The following is an 18,255-nucleotide window of genomic DNA, read 5'->3' on the forward strand; positions in this document are numbered from 1 at the left end:
GAGCGACAGATACTCCCAGCAGAAGGCTGTACAAAGGGCAACAGAATCAGAGAGGCAGGTTCATTCTGAGTTAAGGTTTGGGAGGTAGCAGGGATGGGAAAGGCTTCCCAGAGGAAGTGGTGTTTCTGCTGGGTCTAGAAGGGCAAGCAGGAAGGAAGTCTATGGCCAGAGAAAAGGAGGAGCAGCAGCTTCTTGGATGGGAACAGCATGAACAAAGGAAGAGAGAGGCCAGAACACGGATCTGTCATCTTGTTGCCTGGGGCTAGAGTTTTCGAGCCGGGTGGGGGCGTGGGGAAGGTGGATGAGGTCAGAACCAGACCTGAATGTCATGCTGACAATGGGTTCATTTATCCTACAGATGACAAGGACCGACCCATCACAAATTTCTGGGCAGCAGCCTGCCTTGATCTGTTTTCCCAAGACTGCGTATCATACAGTAATTGGTACATTTATTGTTCTCTGCCACAAGGCTGGGAGCATGTTAGCTTTGACATGGGGCCGGGGATGGGGCCTCACCTCGCTAGCCTCTCTAGCACCATGACTGAACAGGAGGAGTCCTGTTATCGGCGAGCAGTCCCAGGAGAAGCCATATTTATTCCAGAGGCCGTCGAGAGCTGCCCCTCCTCCATCACCTGCCCCTTCAAGCTGGAAGGTGAGCTTGGAGAACAGGTCACAGGTAGGGGCCTGGAGACAACAGGGTGGCTGTGTTCGTGGGACCACAAGACTAGCCTGACTCACTTGGTGAGAAGTAAGAGAATACAAGTGTTGAGGAAAGCAGAGGCACCTCAAAGAGAATGAAAATCAGGAAGAAAAATATATCTTGAAAAATGATTTTTAGATGGTGGGAAACAACATGGAACCACCCAACCCCCCACCCCAAGCTACCAGCTGGACTTTCTACATCATCCCCTCCAGCTGGTGGAAAGTTCCAGCCGGGGGCACGCATACCCACATTCTGGCTCCAGGGATGTCTACCCCATCATGAGGTAATACAGCTACTCATCACTTCCTGGAGTTGCTCAGCTGGGCCTGGGCCAGGGACCACGGATGGGGGCGGAGGGGCCAAAGGCTCAGTGTCTGCACAGCTCTAAGGACAGGAGGCCAAGATGGGGGTTAGCAGCAGCCTCGCCCTATGCACATCTGAGGCAAACCCAGGCTGTCTCCAGATGGTGGAAAGCAGCCAGACTGAGCCCAGGAGCCAGACATGCCCCAGCAGCCATCAATCTCAGCTCTCTGCTGGGCAGTTGAGAACTGTATTAGCAGGCCTGTTTTCCTAGTCTGATGGGCCCAAAATCCTGTAACAAGAGTTGTGTTTTCTTTTCCTCTCTGCTGGGAGGGGAAATAACAATGGCAGGTACTATTACAGAGCGCTACGTGGGAGTTGGCTAACTCTGCTTCTCTTTAACCCTTGCAGCAAATGTGCCAGGTGGGGATTATTGCCTGCATTGAAGCTGAACGACTGAGGCTCAGTAGTATCCTGGTATACAGCAGAATGAAGACTAAACCCCAGCCTGGCCACCTCCAAGCCAACATCCCCCCCCCCCCCACCAGCAGCCACACAAGCAAGTTAAAGACTTTTCTTTTCTTCTTCTTCCTCTTCTCCTTCTTCCTCTTCTCCTTTCTCTTCTTCTATTTATTTATTTGACAGAGAGAGACACTGAGAGAGGGAACACAAGCAGGGCGAGTGGGAGAGGGAGAAGCAGGCTTCCTACTGAGCAGGGAGCCCCATGTGGGGGATCATGACCTGAGCCGAAGGCAGATGCTTAATGACTGAGCCACGCAGGTGCCCTGTACACAAGCAAGTTAAACAGCATGAAGGGGCTACCGTCACGGTACCTATGGGATTACAACTCCTCCTACCTCTACCAGACCTGGTAGAGAAAAGACAAAGAAGCCCACTTTGAGGCCAGGCTCCTGGAAGCAGTAAAGACACAGAAAACAAGTTAACTGTCCACAGTACTGTCAGGAGGGAGACACAAGTGCAATCCAGGTAGACCGTTTCCCACTCAGAGTGTTACCACTCCGAGGGCCAAAGGCCCGCTCAAGCCACACCCTCACCAGATTAGGACACTAGCCTCCCAGCTAGGCCCCCAGCCTCCAGGTGTCCCCATTCTACCCAACCTTTCAGCCAGAGAGAGATCCTTCCGAAACACAAGTCCGCTCACCTCACCACCCCACTCCCTACTAAGTATCCCTCAGGGTAAAATTCAACCTCTTTGGTTTAGCTCTCACACCCTTGTGTCTGCCTTCTGCTCTCCTCCTGGCTTGTTCATTCAGTCATTCAGAACATCTACCCTTTGCCTGTACTTCCTGAACACACTGTGCTCTTTCCAGACTGTGTACACTGCTAGCCTCTCTTCCTCAGAAGGCCCTTCCCCTTTGGTAACCCCTACCAGTCCTTCTAAACTCAACTCAAATATCACCTCTTCCAGGAAGCCCTCTGGGATACCTCAGTCTGACTCAGATGCCCTCTCCTTTGAGCTCCCCAGCTCCCCTATACTTCCTCCTATCGCAGCACTTAAGAGTTGTTGAGCTTTCTTTCCTGCCTCCTGTACTAGGTTTCCTAGAAAAGAGGAACTGAGCCTGGACAGGGCCTTAGTTGGTTTGTGTATCTGTAGAAATACCTAGGCACATGGCGCAATGCTTGAAACACAATAGGACTTTCTGGATAGAAAACTGAGCGGGTCTTCCCGCCACCCCCCACCCCCCGCCCCCGGGTAAATAGGTCTCTCTGATCCCGAGTTAGAGGATCTTTATGCTTCAGGGGTCTGTAAAGGCTCATCAGTCCACTAAACTGAGCTCAGTTACTACGGGAACTGATCCTTCTACTTTGACCACATTCTTGCTTTCTGAGCTCCTATGTGGTCACAATGAACTTTCTCAACCCTGAATACCAGTTACCACAAATGATCAGTGCCCCTTGGAAGCAGCTTTGTGGCCACAATAGGAGATGGGAACAGGGAGGGCAGCCAGCGGTCCCTAGGCTCCAAGACTGATGACCTCTGGGCCAGGGGCGCTGGAGACTGTGCGGGGCCCAGACAGCCAGCCGACCTCGGCAGTGCTCGCCTGAACGCTAACACTTATGCCTCTTCCTGAGTTAGTTCTTGGTTACTGAAGAGTCCAGCCTTGTGACACGTGTTTGGTTTCACGTTTCCTGTCAGTGGTCTACTATTTAAAAATGACACCCCACCTACTACTGTCTGAAAGAGATAAGGTACCTGTGGTCTGAAGAAGCAGCTTCTTGCAGCCAGCCCCTCTGTGAAGAAAGCCTGATAATGCAAAATGAAACCGAGAGACGCCTCCTGAGGCATCATATTTTTCCTAGGAGCTCAGAGTTTTCCATGGTGAGACAAGGGAGGTTGGCCAAAGGGGCGCTGATCCCTTCCCAGCAGTAATGTCAGAAGGGACAGGGCCCGTTCTTCCTAAAATGATTCTTCTCCCACATCCCCTCACTGACCTTGAGATCAAAGTGAGCAATTTTCTTGGCATGAAGGTAGTTCACACCGTCCAGGATTTGCTTGATGAAGCTGGTGGCCTCCTCCTCACTCAGAGACTCCTTCTGGGCCAGGAAGTCAAAGAGCTCTCCTCCCGACACTCTGCAAGACACAGGTGGTGGGGTGGGGGCCAGGCCATAGGTGCAGCTCCTGACCATGACCCCCACCATTTGGACATACGACAGGATCCCCTCACCCATATCTGGGGTTCTGTCCAGCCAGCACCAGGAACCGACTTTGCTTCTATTCACTGCATTCTTCCCTTTGGATCACAAGGGCAGGAACTGCTCTTAGGGAGTCACCAGAAGGATCTCGGGTTACCCTTGGTATTACCTCTCCCCACCCCGTGACTGAGGGGACAGAGGACAGAAACAGTGCTGTGCAGTGACAAAGAGGAACATATGCTGGGCCAGAAACTGGAGGCCCAGGTTTTAGTCCAGCTCTGCCACTGACCTTGGGCAATTCACTTTCCCCCTTCAGGCAGATCTTAGTTTCCTTACCTGCAATTGAGAAAGACGGCTCCTAAGCCCTTTCTTTCATTTTACAAAAGATGGCCTCCTCAAAGCTCAAGGGAATCTAGGCATGGGTTCTAGACACATCTAAAAACCTGACCATGTTACTCTTGTCCTCACCCTCCCCTCTCTTGCACCTTATGGTAGATATGGCAGGAATGGAGGCCCACAGAGCAAAAACAACCTTCCCTGTAAATACTAGTTTATAGGGTTTTTTTCCTCCCTCACCCCCCACTCCTGCCTAGCTTTCAGTTTTATCAGCATTAGGGATTGGGGGTTGCCAGATACAATAGGGGATTCTTATTCGCTAAATCTGACAGCCCTACTGGGTTTGTTTGTCCTCTGATGGATGCTAGGGTATCCAACCAGGATGTGCTTCTCTGGGGCTGGGACAGAGCCAAGGGTCATCCCAGGGAAAGATATTAGGAAGAGATCTGGACCAAAGTGTCCAAGAACTCAGGATCACCAGGAGAACCTGCTTTAAATGCAGATCCCAGGTCCTACCACAGACCCTAACAAATTAGATTCTCCAACCCCTAAGCCTTGGAACCTATATTTTTACAATAAAAAAATAATACTAGTAATTCATATTCATTGAATACTTATTCTGTGCATATGTATACTTAAGGCATATTATCTCATTTAACCATCACAATACCTTATAAGCTAAGAACTAGTATTTCCTACTTGAAAAAACAGAGGCTCAGTCTCTGTGTCTGAAAAAAACAGAGGCCCAAGGTCACGGAGCTAGTAAGTGGCAGTCAGGATTCAAACTCAGGCAGGATGACTTTCAAGCACTCCATCATACCGAGTGTCCTCAGATGATTCTTAAATGGCCAGAATGGCTTCTCTCCCAATTTGGGGACTCACTTACTCCCTATTGCCTAGTTCATCCTAAACAAAGAGCACCAAAATGTCCTTTTTCTCCTTTCTTTAAAAATGTCCAGAAGCACCCACGGAACCACTCTTCAATCTCAGCGTCATGAAAAACAGAACCCCTGGACACGATGGGGTACCAAGAACAAGTACACAGCAACACCCATGACGTTATCTCACACCCACCTCTGCTTCAGCCTCTCGCTCCGTGCTGGCTAACAGAACTTTCTGTCGATGGAAATGTGCTCTGTGAACACCGTCCAAAACAGCCACTAGTCACATGTGGCCACTGAGCATCTGAGAGGAACTGAATTTTAAATTGTATTTCATTTGAAGTCATTTTGATTCAAAAACTGAAGGGGTATGAAATAGTTTACTCCAAAGACAACTTTATTGTTTTGATAGGATCGTATTTCATGCTAACCATTACATTGAGAATGAGCTAAATGTGCTGTAAGTGTAAAAAAAACACTCTAAGTTGGGGTGCCTGGGTGGCTCAGTGGGTTAAAGCCTCTGCCTTCGACTCAGGTCATGATCCCAGCGTCCTGGGATCAAGCCCCATGTAGGGCTCTCTGCTCAGCAGGGAGCCTGCTTCCCTTCTTCTCTCTCTGCCTACTTGTGATCTCTGTCTGTCAAATAAATAAAAATAAAAATAAAAATTTTTTTAAAAAACCACACACACAAAGTTTTGAAGATGGAATATGGAAAAAAGAATGTGAAATATCTCATGATTTTGATATCAATTACATATTAAAATGATATATATATACGAGTAAATAAAAAAATACGATAAAAATTAATTCACCTATTTCTTTTTACTTATTATTCAAGGCGGCTAGTAGAAAATCTCAAATCACATATGGTTCATATTATATTTCTCTTGAACTGTGCCAATACGGAGGTTATCTCCTTTAGCTCTAACCATTAGGTTACAGGAAATGCAAGACATAGAGGAACAAGTTCACTAACAGCATGAGGAAGGAATAAGCCAAATCCAGGCTGTGAGACAATCAACGGGACAAATGACCTAGTTTTTCCCAACAAATCAATAGCATCAAGGAAGAAGGGGAAAGAGAACTGCTACAGGAGAAATGAGACAGAAGAGACAAAAGAACCAGATGCAGTGTGCGGACCTCATTTGGATGCTAATTCAAATAAAACAACCATAAAAAGATATCTCTGGGTCAATCAGAGAAACATCACTATGGACTGGAGCGTAGACAGCCTCTGTGGTCCTGAGGCCCGACTGGATAATTCTGTCATGGGATAGATACACGATGGCCACATTTTAAAAAACGGTCATCAATGAGAGACGCACACTAGAGTGTTTATATGTAAAGTGACATTTTGTCTGAGAGTTGCTCTACAATATTCCAGCAAACAATCAGCTAGGGTAGGGGCGGGTGGGGGAGTAGGAGTTTTATATAAAATAAGACTGGCAAGCATTGATCATTTGAAGCTGGGTGATGGGCATATGAGCGTTCCTTACATTTTTTCTCTCTACTTTTGTGTATTTGAAATCCACTATAATCAGAAGTTAGCAGTAAACTTCCACAGTGGGGGCTGGGGGGCAGACTCTGTGATCTCCCTCAGCCACCCTCCCACAGTATGACCGTCATCACCTGGCAGTTCCTCCATAACAGATGAGGAAACCGAGGCCCGCAGGAGGGAAGTGGCCATGCAAGATCTCTCAGCAGGGGAGCGCGCGGTCAAGGCCATGTCCAGGCCCCAGCCACTGCCCAACACTGCCTCCTCGGATGAACGTGTGACTGGAGAGGTGCTGCCCTAACCCTCTCAGCCATGCCTGTCAGCGACTGGGGGTAATGAGGATGTCTACAAGCTCACCTCGTTCTGAAGAGCAAATGGGCTGGTGCGATAAGGAAGGCCCTGGGCCCAGTGACCGGCATGTGTCGGCACTCCACCAGCAGGGCTTCCGCCACGAGGTATTGTTTGTCACAGGTGGTTAGTGTGGGAGAAGGTGCTGGGGATGCAGTGAGGCCTGGGGAGGGCCTGGCCGGGGGAGCAAGGGAAATGAGCAAAGGCCCAGAGACGGGGGCAAGGGGGGGATGCGCACAGGCATGTATGTGGCAGGAAATCCCTGGGCACTGGCCAGCCTTGGAGGTGAGGGGCATGCCTACCGGCACGCTGGTTCTGTGGCTGCCTGGCACGTCCCTCTCCACCTTAGTCTTCTCTCATCTGTCAAATGGGGTTAAAAATATCTCCTTCTGGCAGACAGATGAATGTCAGAAAGAAGACCCTGTTCCTGCTGGGGTGTGAGCTTCTCAAGGGCAGGAGCCATGATCAGGTCCTCATCTTCCTGGCTAGCGCCTGCTGCATAAGAGATGCTGAGTCCGTATTTAGAGAAAGTGGGGGTGGTGGTAAAGGGGAGAAGAGAGCCTGAGAGAGGCGCCGGTGAGATGGCGCCTGAGAGCGAGTCGGCTGCTAGAGCCGCACTGCCCCTCTACTCCCTCAGCTGGGTGCAGCCCAAGGTGGCTGCCTCAGTGTTGGGATGAGGCTGGTGCACCATTCCTCCATGGGTCTCGGGGGTGAGGCCATTCTCTGCCTTACCCCCTCCTGGGCAGGTGCTGGAAAAGTGGAGCCCCCTCTTAGCTGCTGAAGGAGTTACCCTGAGTCCAGTCAAAGGGCCAGGACGGTGGTCCCAATCCTTCCCTAACATAGATCCAACCTTCCCCTGAGGGTATGGCATGGGAGAGTCCCTGGGCCTAGCTTTTCTTCTTGCAAAACAGGAATGAGGATGGGGCCCCTGGGTGGCTCAGTGGGTTAAGCCTCGGCCTTCGGATCAGGTCATGATCTTGGGGTCCTGGGATCAAGCCCCACACCAGGCTCTCTGCTCAGCAGGGAGGGAGCCTGCTTCCTCTTCTCTCTCTGTCTGCCTCTCTGCCTACTTGTGATCTCTCTCTGTCAAATGAATAAATAAAAGATTTTTTAAAAAACAAAAAAAAAGAGTAAAAAAAAACCCAGCCTATGGCCCCCGGGAGTGGGGAATCTTGCTGTAGGGTTGGACAAGTGCTATGAGACCCTTGATGAAGTCCTGGAAGTAAATACCACACACCATATCGTTGTCAGGCGTGACGGTGGTGGCAGGGCATTTGACTCCAAGTCTACTCAAAGTTTGCCACCTGTGCTTCCCCTAAGTATTCTCTCCCTTGAAACTCACATCCCCCCAGAGGGGTAGATGGAACTTCTGTCCTGATTTTTCAAATGAGAAACAGAGGCCCCAAGAGAGTGAGACTTGCCCAATGTCACACAGTAAGTCACAGAACCAGGATTCAGAGCTGGATCTTCTCAGCCGCAGTCCACCATATCTTCCTCACCTTCCTCACCGCACTGTCCCCACATTATAAAGCCTGACTTAGTGCCCTGAGGAAAGCTCAAAGCCTCCCCAAGTCGTGGGTGGTCCTCTGACATCCCTGTTCAGCGGCACTCGCATTCGATCCCTCATATCACGCTATTGTTAACTGTGTCTCTCTCCCCAGCTAGGTTATCTTTGCTTCCACAGCACCTTGTGTAACAAAGGCATTCAATAGAAGGTAGGTGGATAAAAGAACAAAGGGGAAAAAGCATTAAAACTCTCAACATGATAAAGGATATTCCATATCATACAGAAGTGACACCGTGGCATCGGCAAGAGACCTGTCTGGAGCCCTGTGCCAATGTTCAATTCTACAGTGTTCCCTCTGAAACACAGGACACTGCCTGGCCCTTGTTTTCTGTCCTTCCAGCCCCTGCTGGGTTCTGTGAAGCTGCTGCCTCAGGCATATCCTAGCCTTCCTACCTTAAATAGAAAGCTCCCTAAGTGTGAAAGAATCTCATGATAATGGGGATGTGTCCTGTCACCCAGAGCCACCGATGTGAAGGCCCAGGCTGGGTGAGGACTTTGGGAGACAGTCATCAGCCACTCCATTTGATTTGGGCAGGAGACCGGGTAACCCATGGTCTCCTTCAGATAAAGGAGGGAATAGCCACAGGGGTCCTCAGACTCCCCCCCAAGAGTCCTGGAAGGGTGGAAGACTGATGAGGCCACCACGGTAAATGCCCAAGACTAGACACCCAGGCTGGGGACACTCACATCAGTGCCCTGGCAGCTCTCCTCAAGGTTTTGTTCATTTTCCCGTTAACACAGCTTTTCCTAAGGGCTTCTCAGCCCCCAAACCTCTTCCCTGGGGCTCCCTGTCTCCTCCCAAAGGTCTCTCCTCTCACATCCCAAAGCTCTTTAGCTTAAAGATGAAAAGCAAAACCTAATAGTCTGAGCCTCTTGTCCTGTCCTCTCAGCATCCCCAGGATCAGTCCCTTCCCAGTCTGCTGATCTCCCTCCTTGCACGTTGTTCTGCCTGCTAGAAACACTTTTCTGGCTGTTTTGTGAATGTGCACTGAAACGACCAGCGCGGGCAGTGATTGAGGAAGGATGCTGCTGGAGCTGCTCAGGCCCAGGAAATAGCACTCAATCTGGGGCACTGGGAAGCACTGGCGACACGCTGGGGCACTCTCCTGGGTCATTCTCTCCAGTGCAACCGCCCGGGTCTTGCTTTGCATTCGCTGGGAATCCGGGAGGTACCAGAGCCATCAGGGGCCTGGATGGAAGGCCTGTCCAACCTCCCAGGGCTGACTTATATTTTCCAGAGCACACTCTACATATGACATGAGTTAATCTACTGAGATTTTGAGAATATTCTTTATGGTATACAGAAGTCAGCTTATATGGCAAAACTGAATCCTTCCCATCCTTGCCTTCAACTGTCCTGACTAGAGGCAGCTGCTGCTAAGGAGGTCATGGATGGGGGAACAACAGCTAAAAGGGACTCAAATCAGGGCTGGGCATGTCCTCTGAGAACTGTTTACTTTAATAGAAAAGCAGAGCGTGCCAGGCACCGGACCACAATTGCCGAGAGGGGCAGTGGGATTGGGGTAGACCCATCCATAAAACCTGCTATTTCAACTGAACAGGCAGGCACTAATACTCATGTTCCAGCACTGGGCAAACCCACTGACCTATTAGGTTACCATGAGGACGGGGCTGCCAAAGGCTGCCGATCAGCCCAGCAGGGGTCACCAAGTCCAACCACAAAAAGCCTTTCTCTGTCAGGAGGTCCTCCCTCTCAGACCCCAGTGAGAGCAGTGAGACAGCTTGAAAGAAAAGGAGGAGACAGAAAAACTATAAGTACACAGAACTGAGCAAGCATGGCAGTTTGTGCTGGTGACAACCAGTGGTATGGACGGTGACAGCTCACTAGAAGAGGGCACATAACTGTCACTGACCAGGAGCCTTGCTGGGAGAAACAGAGACATCTCAAGAGCATCCCAGACCCCAACTCCTAGGGTTCTCCAAACAGGGAGAAGCAGGTGATTTCCCCTGCAATTAAAGAATAAAATTCTTTAAATTTTAAATTTAAATTTAAATTTAAATTCTTTAAATTTTAAATTAAAGAATAAAATTCTTTAATTTTATGAAAATGATCCCCTTCTTGGGGACTGATCCAAAAGGATTATTTCCAAACAAACAAACAAACAAACAGGTGGGAAATTATGAGAAGAAAGTTTTTTCATGGCCATAAAATCTGTAATGGTTAAAAGCTGGGAAATAAAAACCAAATGTCTAACAATAAAGATATATGAGTATATAATTCAATGAAACATGATACACTCAGTTAAAAGAAAAAACCCTTTTTGTGAAATTATGCTAGCTGAGGGGGGAAAGTAGACCAAGAAATTGTACAAGTACAATGATTGTATACAAACAGATGAAGACCGAGAGGAATCACAGAAAAACACAAATAGCAATGTTTGGGTGGTAGGGTTATGAATGTAATTTCTTTTCATTTGCCGGAAAGTTTTTTAAAGCAGTGGCCTCGCCTTCCCAGCAGAGATGGGCTTCTCACTCTGTTGGGAACCAGTGTGCCAACTGCTCCCCGTGAGCCCCACAGGATGCCACACCTTGGGCTGTCCACATGGCTGACCACACCTGCAGGACACCCCCAGGCTTGCTGAGTCAGCAGTGGCATTTGCCAGCTGTGTAACTGGCTGAGAAGACCACGGGAGAGATATGAAGGACGCTGGAGTGAGAGAGGAGTAGCACGAGTGATTTTATGCATTTAAACAGAGAGATGGATAATTTAAGCATCCAATGCAAGAGTATGCAAATGGTCATCTGCTATGTAAATCTATATCCCGGTAATACAAGGGTTTAGCTCTCAAACTAGAATTATTTCAAATGTCAGGTGGTCCACCCAACCTGTACGCAGGTGAAGGGTGGCTGCTGCATTTATGGATGAGAGCTGAAGCTCAGAGGAGGGAGGTGACTGGCCCAAGGTCACAAAGTCAGGGATTACCAAAACAAATGCCACCACCCCTCTGTTAACCGGCAAATGCACAGATGCCTGTGAGGTTCAGAATATTCCCAACACGGGTCTTGCTGCTTGACTGGACACAGTCATTGTGCCACAGTCCAGCTCAAACTCTGTTGTCTGCCAGAGACCCATCTCCCCATTCCATGGCCACACCTCTGGAGGGACACCAGGTGGCCAACCCCTGGAGTCTTGGTATCACCAGACTGCGACATCTTCCCCCACGAGGTCGGCATAAGGCCATCCCACCTCACACTCATAGCCTGTGGACTCAGGTCCTGGCCCCGCCTCTTTCTGGCTTTGGGGCCAATAAGCAACCTGGCCTCTCAGTGTTCTTGTCTGTAAAATGGGAAGAATAAGAGCCTCTGTGTGCTAAGATTGTTAGGAAGATTAAGTAAGGTAACAGAAGTGCTCAGTACAGTGAATACAAAGTAAGCCCTCCATGTGAGTAGGACACTTCCCTCAAGAGTCTTTGTGAGGACTGAACAAGACGGCAAACGCAAACGTGAGGCACCTGACAAAGGGTTGGCTTACCCTGGGGGTGGGGCACTCTCAGTAACAGCTATTATTAGGATAATGAAGGCATCAAACAGCACAAATGCAGAGATTTTTTTCTCAGGAAAGGGCTGGAGAAGGGCTCTCTGGAGCTTGGAGCATGTCTGCTTCTCTCCTCCTCATAGAGAAGACCCCTCCCAGACTGCCTCTCCTTCCCTCCCACCACCTTCTTATGCCCTGTCCCCCACCGTCCCCGCCCTCCCCCACGTCCTCCCCTGAGCTCTCCAGCCAGGAAATGGCTGCAGCACCAGCCACTGTTTCCCTTTTATCCCCAGGATCCAATGAAAGCCAGACCTAGACTCTAGCCCTGTCCCCACTACTCAGCAAACCCACCTACTTTGACCCAGAATGCAGGGGTGGGGGCGGTAACCAAGGGAAACAATCCACCGCTGACTTCATCTGCTTGCTACTGCCCTCTGGGACCTGTGGCTGCACCATCCAGCACCCTACCCCCACCCGCTGCCCGCCAGGGGTCCCGGGCACCCACTCACAGTTCCAGGATGAGCACCACGTCGGTGCGGTTCTCAAAGACGTCGTGCAGGGTGATGACGTTGGGATGTAGCACCTGCCGCAGGATGCTCACCTCCCGCTCGATTTCTTCCCGGCTCACGCCCCGCCGGCTGGCCCGGCTCTGCCGCTTTTTTATGAACTTGGCCGCGTACTCCAGCCCCGTGCTTTTCTCTCGGCACTTCTTCACAATGGCAAACTGGCCGCTGTGGGGACACAGACCGGCACAGTCGGGTTGTTACTATGTCCATCCAGAAAGAGACCCAGTTGCCACCTCCCAGGCCACACTAATTCAGAGTCATGCTGTGAGGGTAGGACAAATCATGCCACCAGCCAGCATCCTCACCTGCCTGTTAACCATGGCTGAGATGGGGCAGGTCCTGGGCTTCCCTTTTGTTCATACGAATCCTTTGCCTTTACTAGGAATGAATGTTAGTACTGTCATTCAGTGCACAGATGTGACCACTGAGGCCCTGGAAGGTTACTGATTTGATGAGGATGATACAGCCTCATCGTTCCTAAGTCTCAGTTAGAACCTGAGCCCAGTATCCGCTAGATAAAACCACAGGGTCCAGAAGCTTGTATTCTGTCATGTAAAGTTTAAAAAGGAAAAACATAAAAATCAGATCGACATGGTCAAAGTACTAATGGTAACAGTTATTTATTTCCATCCTTATCTGGATACAAGTACAAATTCATCCATTTGTAACTGTGATATCTCCATATTCCCTATATTCTTATTCTACCTTTGTTCCCGACCTCTCCCAACAAATACATCTCAATGACCTGATCAAAGCAGGTCTACAGTAAGGGAGCAGAGCCAAGATGAGGGTGATGCCCTTAAAGTAAGGACAAGGCCAGAGGACATGCTGGCTGGGTTGGTGGGATATTGGTGGAGACCAGGTGGATGGAAGCGGTCTAACACTGTTAATAACAATAAGTGGGAGCTCGCCACGGTGAGAGGGCTAATGGGACCACAGAGTTGTAAAGTGTTAGAAAACTGATGCGTAGGAGAGGTCAAGCGACAAGTGTGAGGTCATCACAGAGTTAATGGCCAAGCCAGGGGCCCAGCCCACTGTCCACAAAGCCACTAAGTAGTTATAGAAGTCGAGACCGTGCTTAGTGCCCCTTCAGGTTTGAGCCTAGAAATGCTTCGCTTTGGGAACCAATACAGTAACCATGAAATGGTGTCCCTCCCAATGGCAGGTGACCCTGAGCCAGCTTCTCTGAGTGTTCCAAGGACAGACCACTCTACAGGGAAGGGCAGCAGCCTTCTGTTCGCCATCTCAGTTCAGATGGGCAAGGCAGGTGGGCAGCTCTAAGTCCCTGGAGACTACCCAGTGGTCGCCCCCTTCTGGGGTCCTCCCACTCTTCTTCCATCATTTTCCACAAGTGCCCCATGTTAACCCACAATACCCACTTCTTAAGACAGAACTCAGAAAGTGTTCAGGTTCAGTTTAATGGCTTAATAAGGGAGCACCATACTCCACAGGCAGGATGTACTCTCTTAGTGGCTCTGGGGTAAGAGTTATGCACAATGAAATTCTCCAGATATTTGCCTCAACCTCAGAAAATAGCATCACATCTGAACCACTCCATTCCTAGAATAATTCTCAGTGAGAGAGACTTCAAAATAAACCTAAGTGGAAAAAAAAAAAAAAGTCAAGTAGAGCAAGCAAGGAATAGATACGCCAACACTTAAATAGCATTCTATGGCAACCACCTTAGAGACGTCACCAGACACATATTCCCGTAACTCTCCATCCCCTCATCCTCCATTCACTCAGCGCTGCCCGAGTGTCTGCTCTGTGCCAGGCCCTGTGCGACGGAATAAGGGGCAGGGACCAAAAGCACAGACAACAGGTACAGAGGAAGCTCTGGGGAAGGAGAAGGGCCTGGGAGCTGGTCTAGGCTGGGCAGGGATGGCTTTATAGAACCAAATTTATATTACACTGTCTACTAATTCTAAAGTTTCAGCTATTTATGCCCTGAATATTGGCTCCTAGCTGTCTACACACTAGGGGTTGACGCAGGTGGAGGGAAGCCAGGCCTCTCAAAGCCAGAGTGAACACAGTCAGTGAGATCTCTAACACAGCTGGTCCCCTGGAGCTACTTTGGGCCTCAGGGACACTGGGTCCCTCAGTCAGAGGCACCAAACACCTGACAAAGCTTCCAGTCCCAGGCAACTGTGAGTCTCAATGTCAGGACGGCCATCTTTTTCTTTTCTCTGACATCTCAGGGGCCTGGCGTCAGCAGCCCTCAGGGCAGACAGGGTTCACTCCTTCCAGCTGACTGGTGGGGACATCAAAGCTTAAGGAATTTAAGCATTTTGTTTAAGCTCACAGAACACAGATGTGGAGGCACAGAATTTTTGTAAAGCCGAGAGAAATATTTCAAGTCACCTTGAGATAGCTCCCCCACTTTGACTTATGAGGGAAACAGAGGCATTTTTCTGTATGACATGACTTAAAAATTCCTCAAAGTCTCAAAAAAAGCAAATGAGTGTCTGCTTTTCCTGGTTGAGTTTTCTCCTTGTTGAGAGCAGCTATGGCCATGAGAGGTGACTGGGGGGCCAGTCCTAATATACAGGCCATTTCCTCCCACCAAAAGCAGGTATTTTGAGAGTGGGTGAATAACGAAGCCAAACACCAAACAACAACACTCATCTCCCCTCTCTTCCTGGGGGAGGGATCCTCCATTCAACCTGCCCTGGGGAGTCCAAGGGGAGCCCAAGGAGAGCTTAGATCACTGATGAGTTTGCCCTTCTTGGTGGACCATTACTGGGAAGAGGGAAGAATAGCTCTGTGAGGGCCAGCCCCTAAGCTGAGAGGTTTGGGCAGCAAAAGCAGCACTCCAGAGCAGATAGGCCTGGACTCAGGAAACTTACTCTGTCCCCTGGGGCAAGTGGCTACCTACTCTGAGCATCAGTTTCCTCATCTGTAAAATGGGAATCATGACTTCCTACTAGGGACTCGTGGTGACTGGAAATATCTGCAATGCTGGCCCACAGTCAGGTCTAATGGATGATAGCTATTCTGTTACTAGTTTACTGCTCCTCTGCAGGTCAAGCTAGAGGCACGGTGGAAGTCACTGATCTACATGGTGGGCAGTGTGTGGCCAGGGAGTCAGTGTCATTTTTAAAGTCCTCCTCATGATTCTAGTGCATAGCCAGATGGAGGGATATCTTTGTCCTAAGCAGTTAACCAACTCTCTGGACACTTCGAGGAGTGGTTCTCACTGGCTGTACACCGGAATCACGCAGGGGGTTCCAAAACTGGCTGCCTGGGTCTCATCCCCAGAGATTCCCATCTCCTGGGTCTGGGTGGGCTGCCGTCTTGGAACTGAGATATTTAAAAACCTCCCAGGTGACTGGTGCAAGCCGGGGCTGAGAAACCCACTTACCACAGTCTTCTGATTCTCTGCATTTTACGGAAGAAGAAACTGTACTGCTATTACTCACTTTATTCCTTGTCCTTTCAGTATTCATTACCCTCTTGATTCTTCGGTCTGAGATTCAAGGAAAGGAGGATGGGGAGTACGGGAGGGAGGGAGAGGTGTGTTGTCTCTCCCACTAGGGCCATTTCTGCCTGACAGGTCTGGCAGGCAGTTGAACTGCTCCAAATCAAGACAGAAGATGACCCTAGGCTTCTGGGGTACCAGGAGTAGAAGTTTACATTCAGGCTCACCCTGGTCACTGTATCCACAGCAAATGCAAAAATCAGAGCTGAGGTATAAAAAAAAAAAAAGATCAGAGCAGTGATGCCTCTCTTTCATGCCCTGTTGACTCATGGATGGGCCCTCATTTGGAGCATTAGGATGCTCCAAAGCCAGGGGTTCAGGCCACACAGCACAGAAGTTGCCCAGCTAGGCTATGAGGGCAAAGGGTAGGCAGTGAGGGCCTCTCTAGGCCAGGTTAGGTTAGGACAGAGCCACCCGGGGTGCCATCCAGAGAGGGAACAGAGAGGAGCCACCCAAACTCTAATGAAAATCATTATCCATATTAAATCAGAAATTCTGGGAATGCTGAAACATTGACACACATGTGCAAAGCATGCATATTCCAATCCTCCTGCCTCCCCACCCCCCAACATTGCAGTCAACATCCAACCCATGGTCTCACGCTGCAAAGGGCCGGCAGTCTCCTGTTCCTGCCATCAGAGCCTCATGGCCTGGGGCAAGGCACTGCCTTCTTGGTTTGTGTTTCTCCACCTGCCCCCTGAGGTCTCACCTCAGAAAGCTTCAGTCAGAAAGCTCCAAAGAGCCCATGACAAACTGAACAGAAGTAAAGGCTTTCCCTTTATTCTCCATGTGGGTTCTAGTCAGAGCCCTACCCCCGACCCGGGACAGCTCAACTCCCTGGGCTTCAATTTCCTCCCTTGTCAAGCAGGGGTGAGAAACCTTGGCCTGGCCATGTCACAAAAGGCCTGAGAAAGGACTTTATCATCTGGCACTGTAGAAGGGCAGGAGGCATGGGGCAGAGTGTGTGTGTGCACGTGTGCGTGTGTGTGTGACTCTGAGCCTGGGGCTGGATTGAAGTCACGTAGCACGGTTTAGTGACGGACATGCAATCTACCACACACAAACTAGCCTCCATAATTCTGCCAGCACACTCTCCTGTAATTAAGTCAGGAACACACCCCTCTTCCCAGCCAGAGGACTCAGCTCCTCACTAACTCAGCACCCCAGGAAGATGAAGGAGCCTGCATAAAGAGTGAAAATGATGGGCCTCATTCAGCAACTCATCAGGGCCCAGGGTGGTACCCCACAAGGATGTCCTATTGTCTGCCCAGGAATCAGATGAAAAGGCATAAACCTAGAACAGTTTCTCGGTGCTGAAAACCATGTTATCTCTCCAACACCAGCTTCTCAACTTCATGAAGAGCCTGGCTTGATCACCCCCAAATTCTTCACTGCCAAAGAACAACATCCTGAATGTGACCCAGATCTCACACCATTTAGATTTTGTACAGCAATGTGGATACCACAACATTTATATCCATCTTTTCTCTTTATAAGCTAATTTTATATTTATTCTCTCTTTTAATATTTGCAGGTCTCCTTCGTAGTTCCATTTCACAGAAAAGGAAACAGAAGCTTAGGGAAGAAACTTGGTGGTTGGGCCAGGGAGCCAGCCCTGAGAGCTGGGCTAGGACACAAAACCACATCTACTGACTCTAGCTTCGGTAGTATACCAAGCAGTGGGGAGAGGGGCCCACCCCAGAAAAAAGGAGTATTTCATCACTGATATTATTTAGAATTGCACAGGGACAGTGAAAATTTAAAAAGCAGACCTTTTTTTTTTTAATTGTTGGTGTTCATTTTCAAAAGAAAATGCACTAATCATGACCTGCCTCAAGGAGACCAAATCCCCAGCCCACCCACCCCCACCTTCCATGGAAAGCAGCAGCCAACCAGACTTGCTCTGGCACGCGGCTAACCATGTTTTGTAAGGTCTAGGAACAGAGCGGACCTAACTCAGTTCCTTTCTCAGTCAACTGTAAAGCATCCATGAGTTTAGTAATCTGACCCAAAGTCACCAGTTTATTAAGATAGAGATGAGGCAGGGCTTCCTAGAATGTAAACCCGGGGACAAGATGCCATGTGTGTGGAGTGGTAGTGAATGGGAAGTGTTCCAAGGCACAGGGATGTGGAGACCCGGTTCCTCCTCCTACTTCCCCCAAGGGGGTCACTGTAGTTCCTCTTCCCACACTGCAGAACAATGAGCCACCATTCCTTTGGAAATACCCTGCAAGTTTTCAGGGTCAAGGAGCAGGTATAATGCTTAGATGCTTCCAGTCAAGACCTTCCCAAAGGCAGCCCAGCAGGTGGGAGAACAGGCCCTTCAGCTAACATATCTCTAAGGCATGGGCCAGGGGCGTCTCGGTGGCTCAGTTGGCTAAGCATCTGACTCTTGATTTTGGCTCAGGTCATGATCTCAGGGTCCTGGGA

At 49.6% G+C, this 18,255-nt stretch overlaps 1 protein-coding gene across 8 annotated transcripts in view; it reads right to left on the reverse strand.

Annotated features, from left to right (window-relative positions):
* The window catches only part of DAPK2 (death associated protein kinase 2), a 127,301-nt gene that overhangs the window by 40,671 nt on the left and 68,375 nt on the right, over positions 1 to 18,255 (reverse strand). For all 8 annotated transcript variants that reach the window (XM_046009699.1, XM_046009698.1, XM_046009697.1 and 5 more), the window contains exons 3-4: positions 12,291 to 12,512; positions 3,458 to 3,596 (exon numbers count right to left, since the gene is read on the reverse strand). In XM_046009699.1, the coding sequence (XP_045865655.1) occupies positions 3,458 to 3,596; positions 12,291 to 12,512 (361 nt within the window). The remainder of the gene's footprint in view (positions 1 to 3,457; positions 3,597 to 12,290; positions 12,513 to 18,255) is intronic.

The sequence above is a fragment of the Meles meles genome, chromosome 6 (genome assembly GCF_922984935.1).
Source record: "Meles meles chromosome 6, mMelMel3.1 paternal haplotype, whole genome shotgun sequence".
In the NCBI taxonomy this organism is placed as follows: Eukaryota; Metazoa; Chordata; class Mammalia; order Carnivora; family Mustelidae; genus Meles; species Meles meles.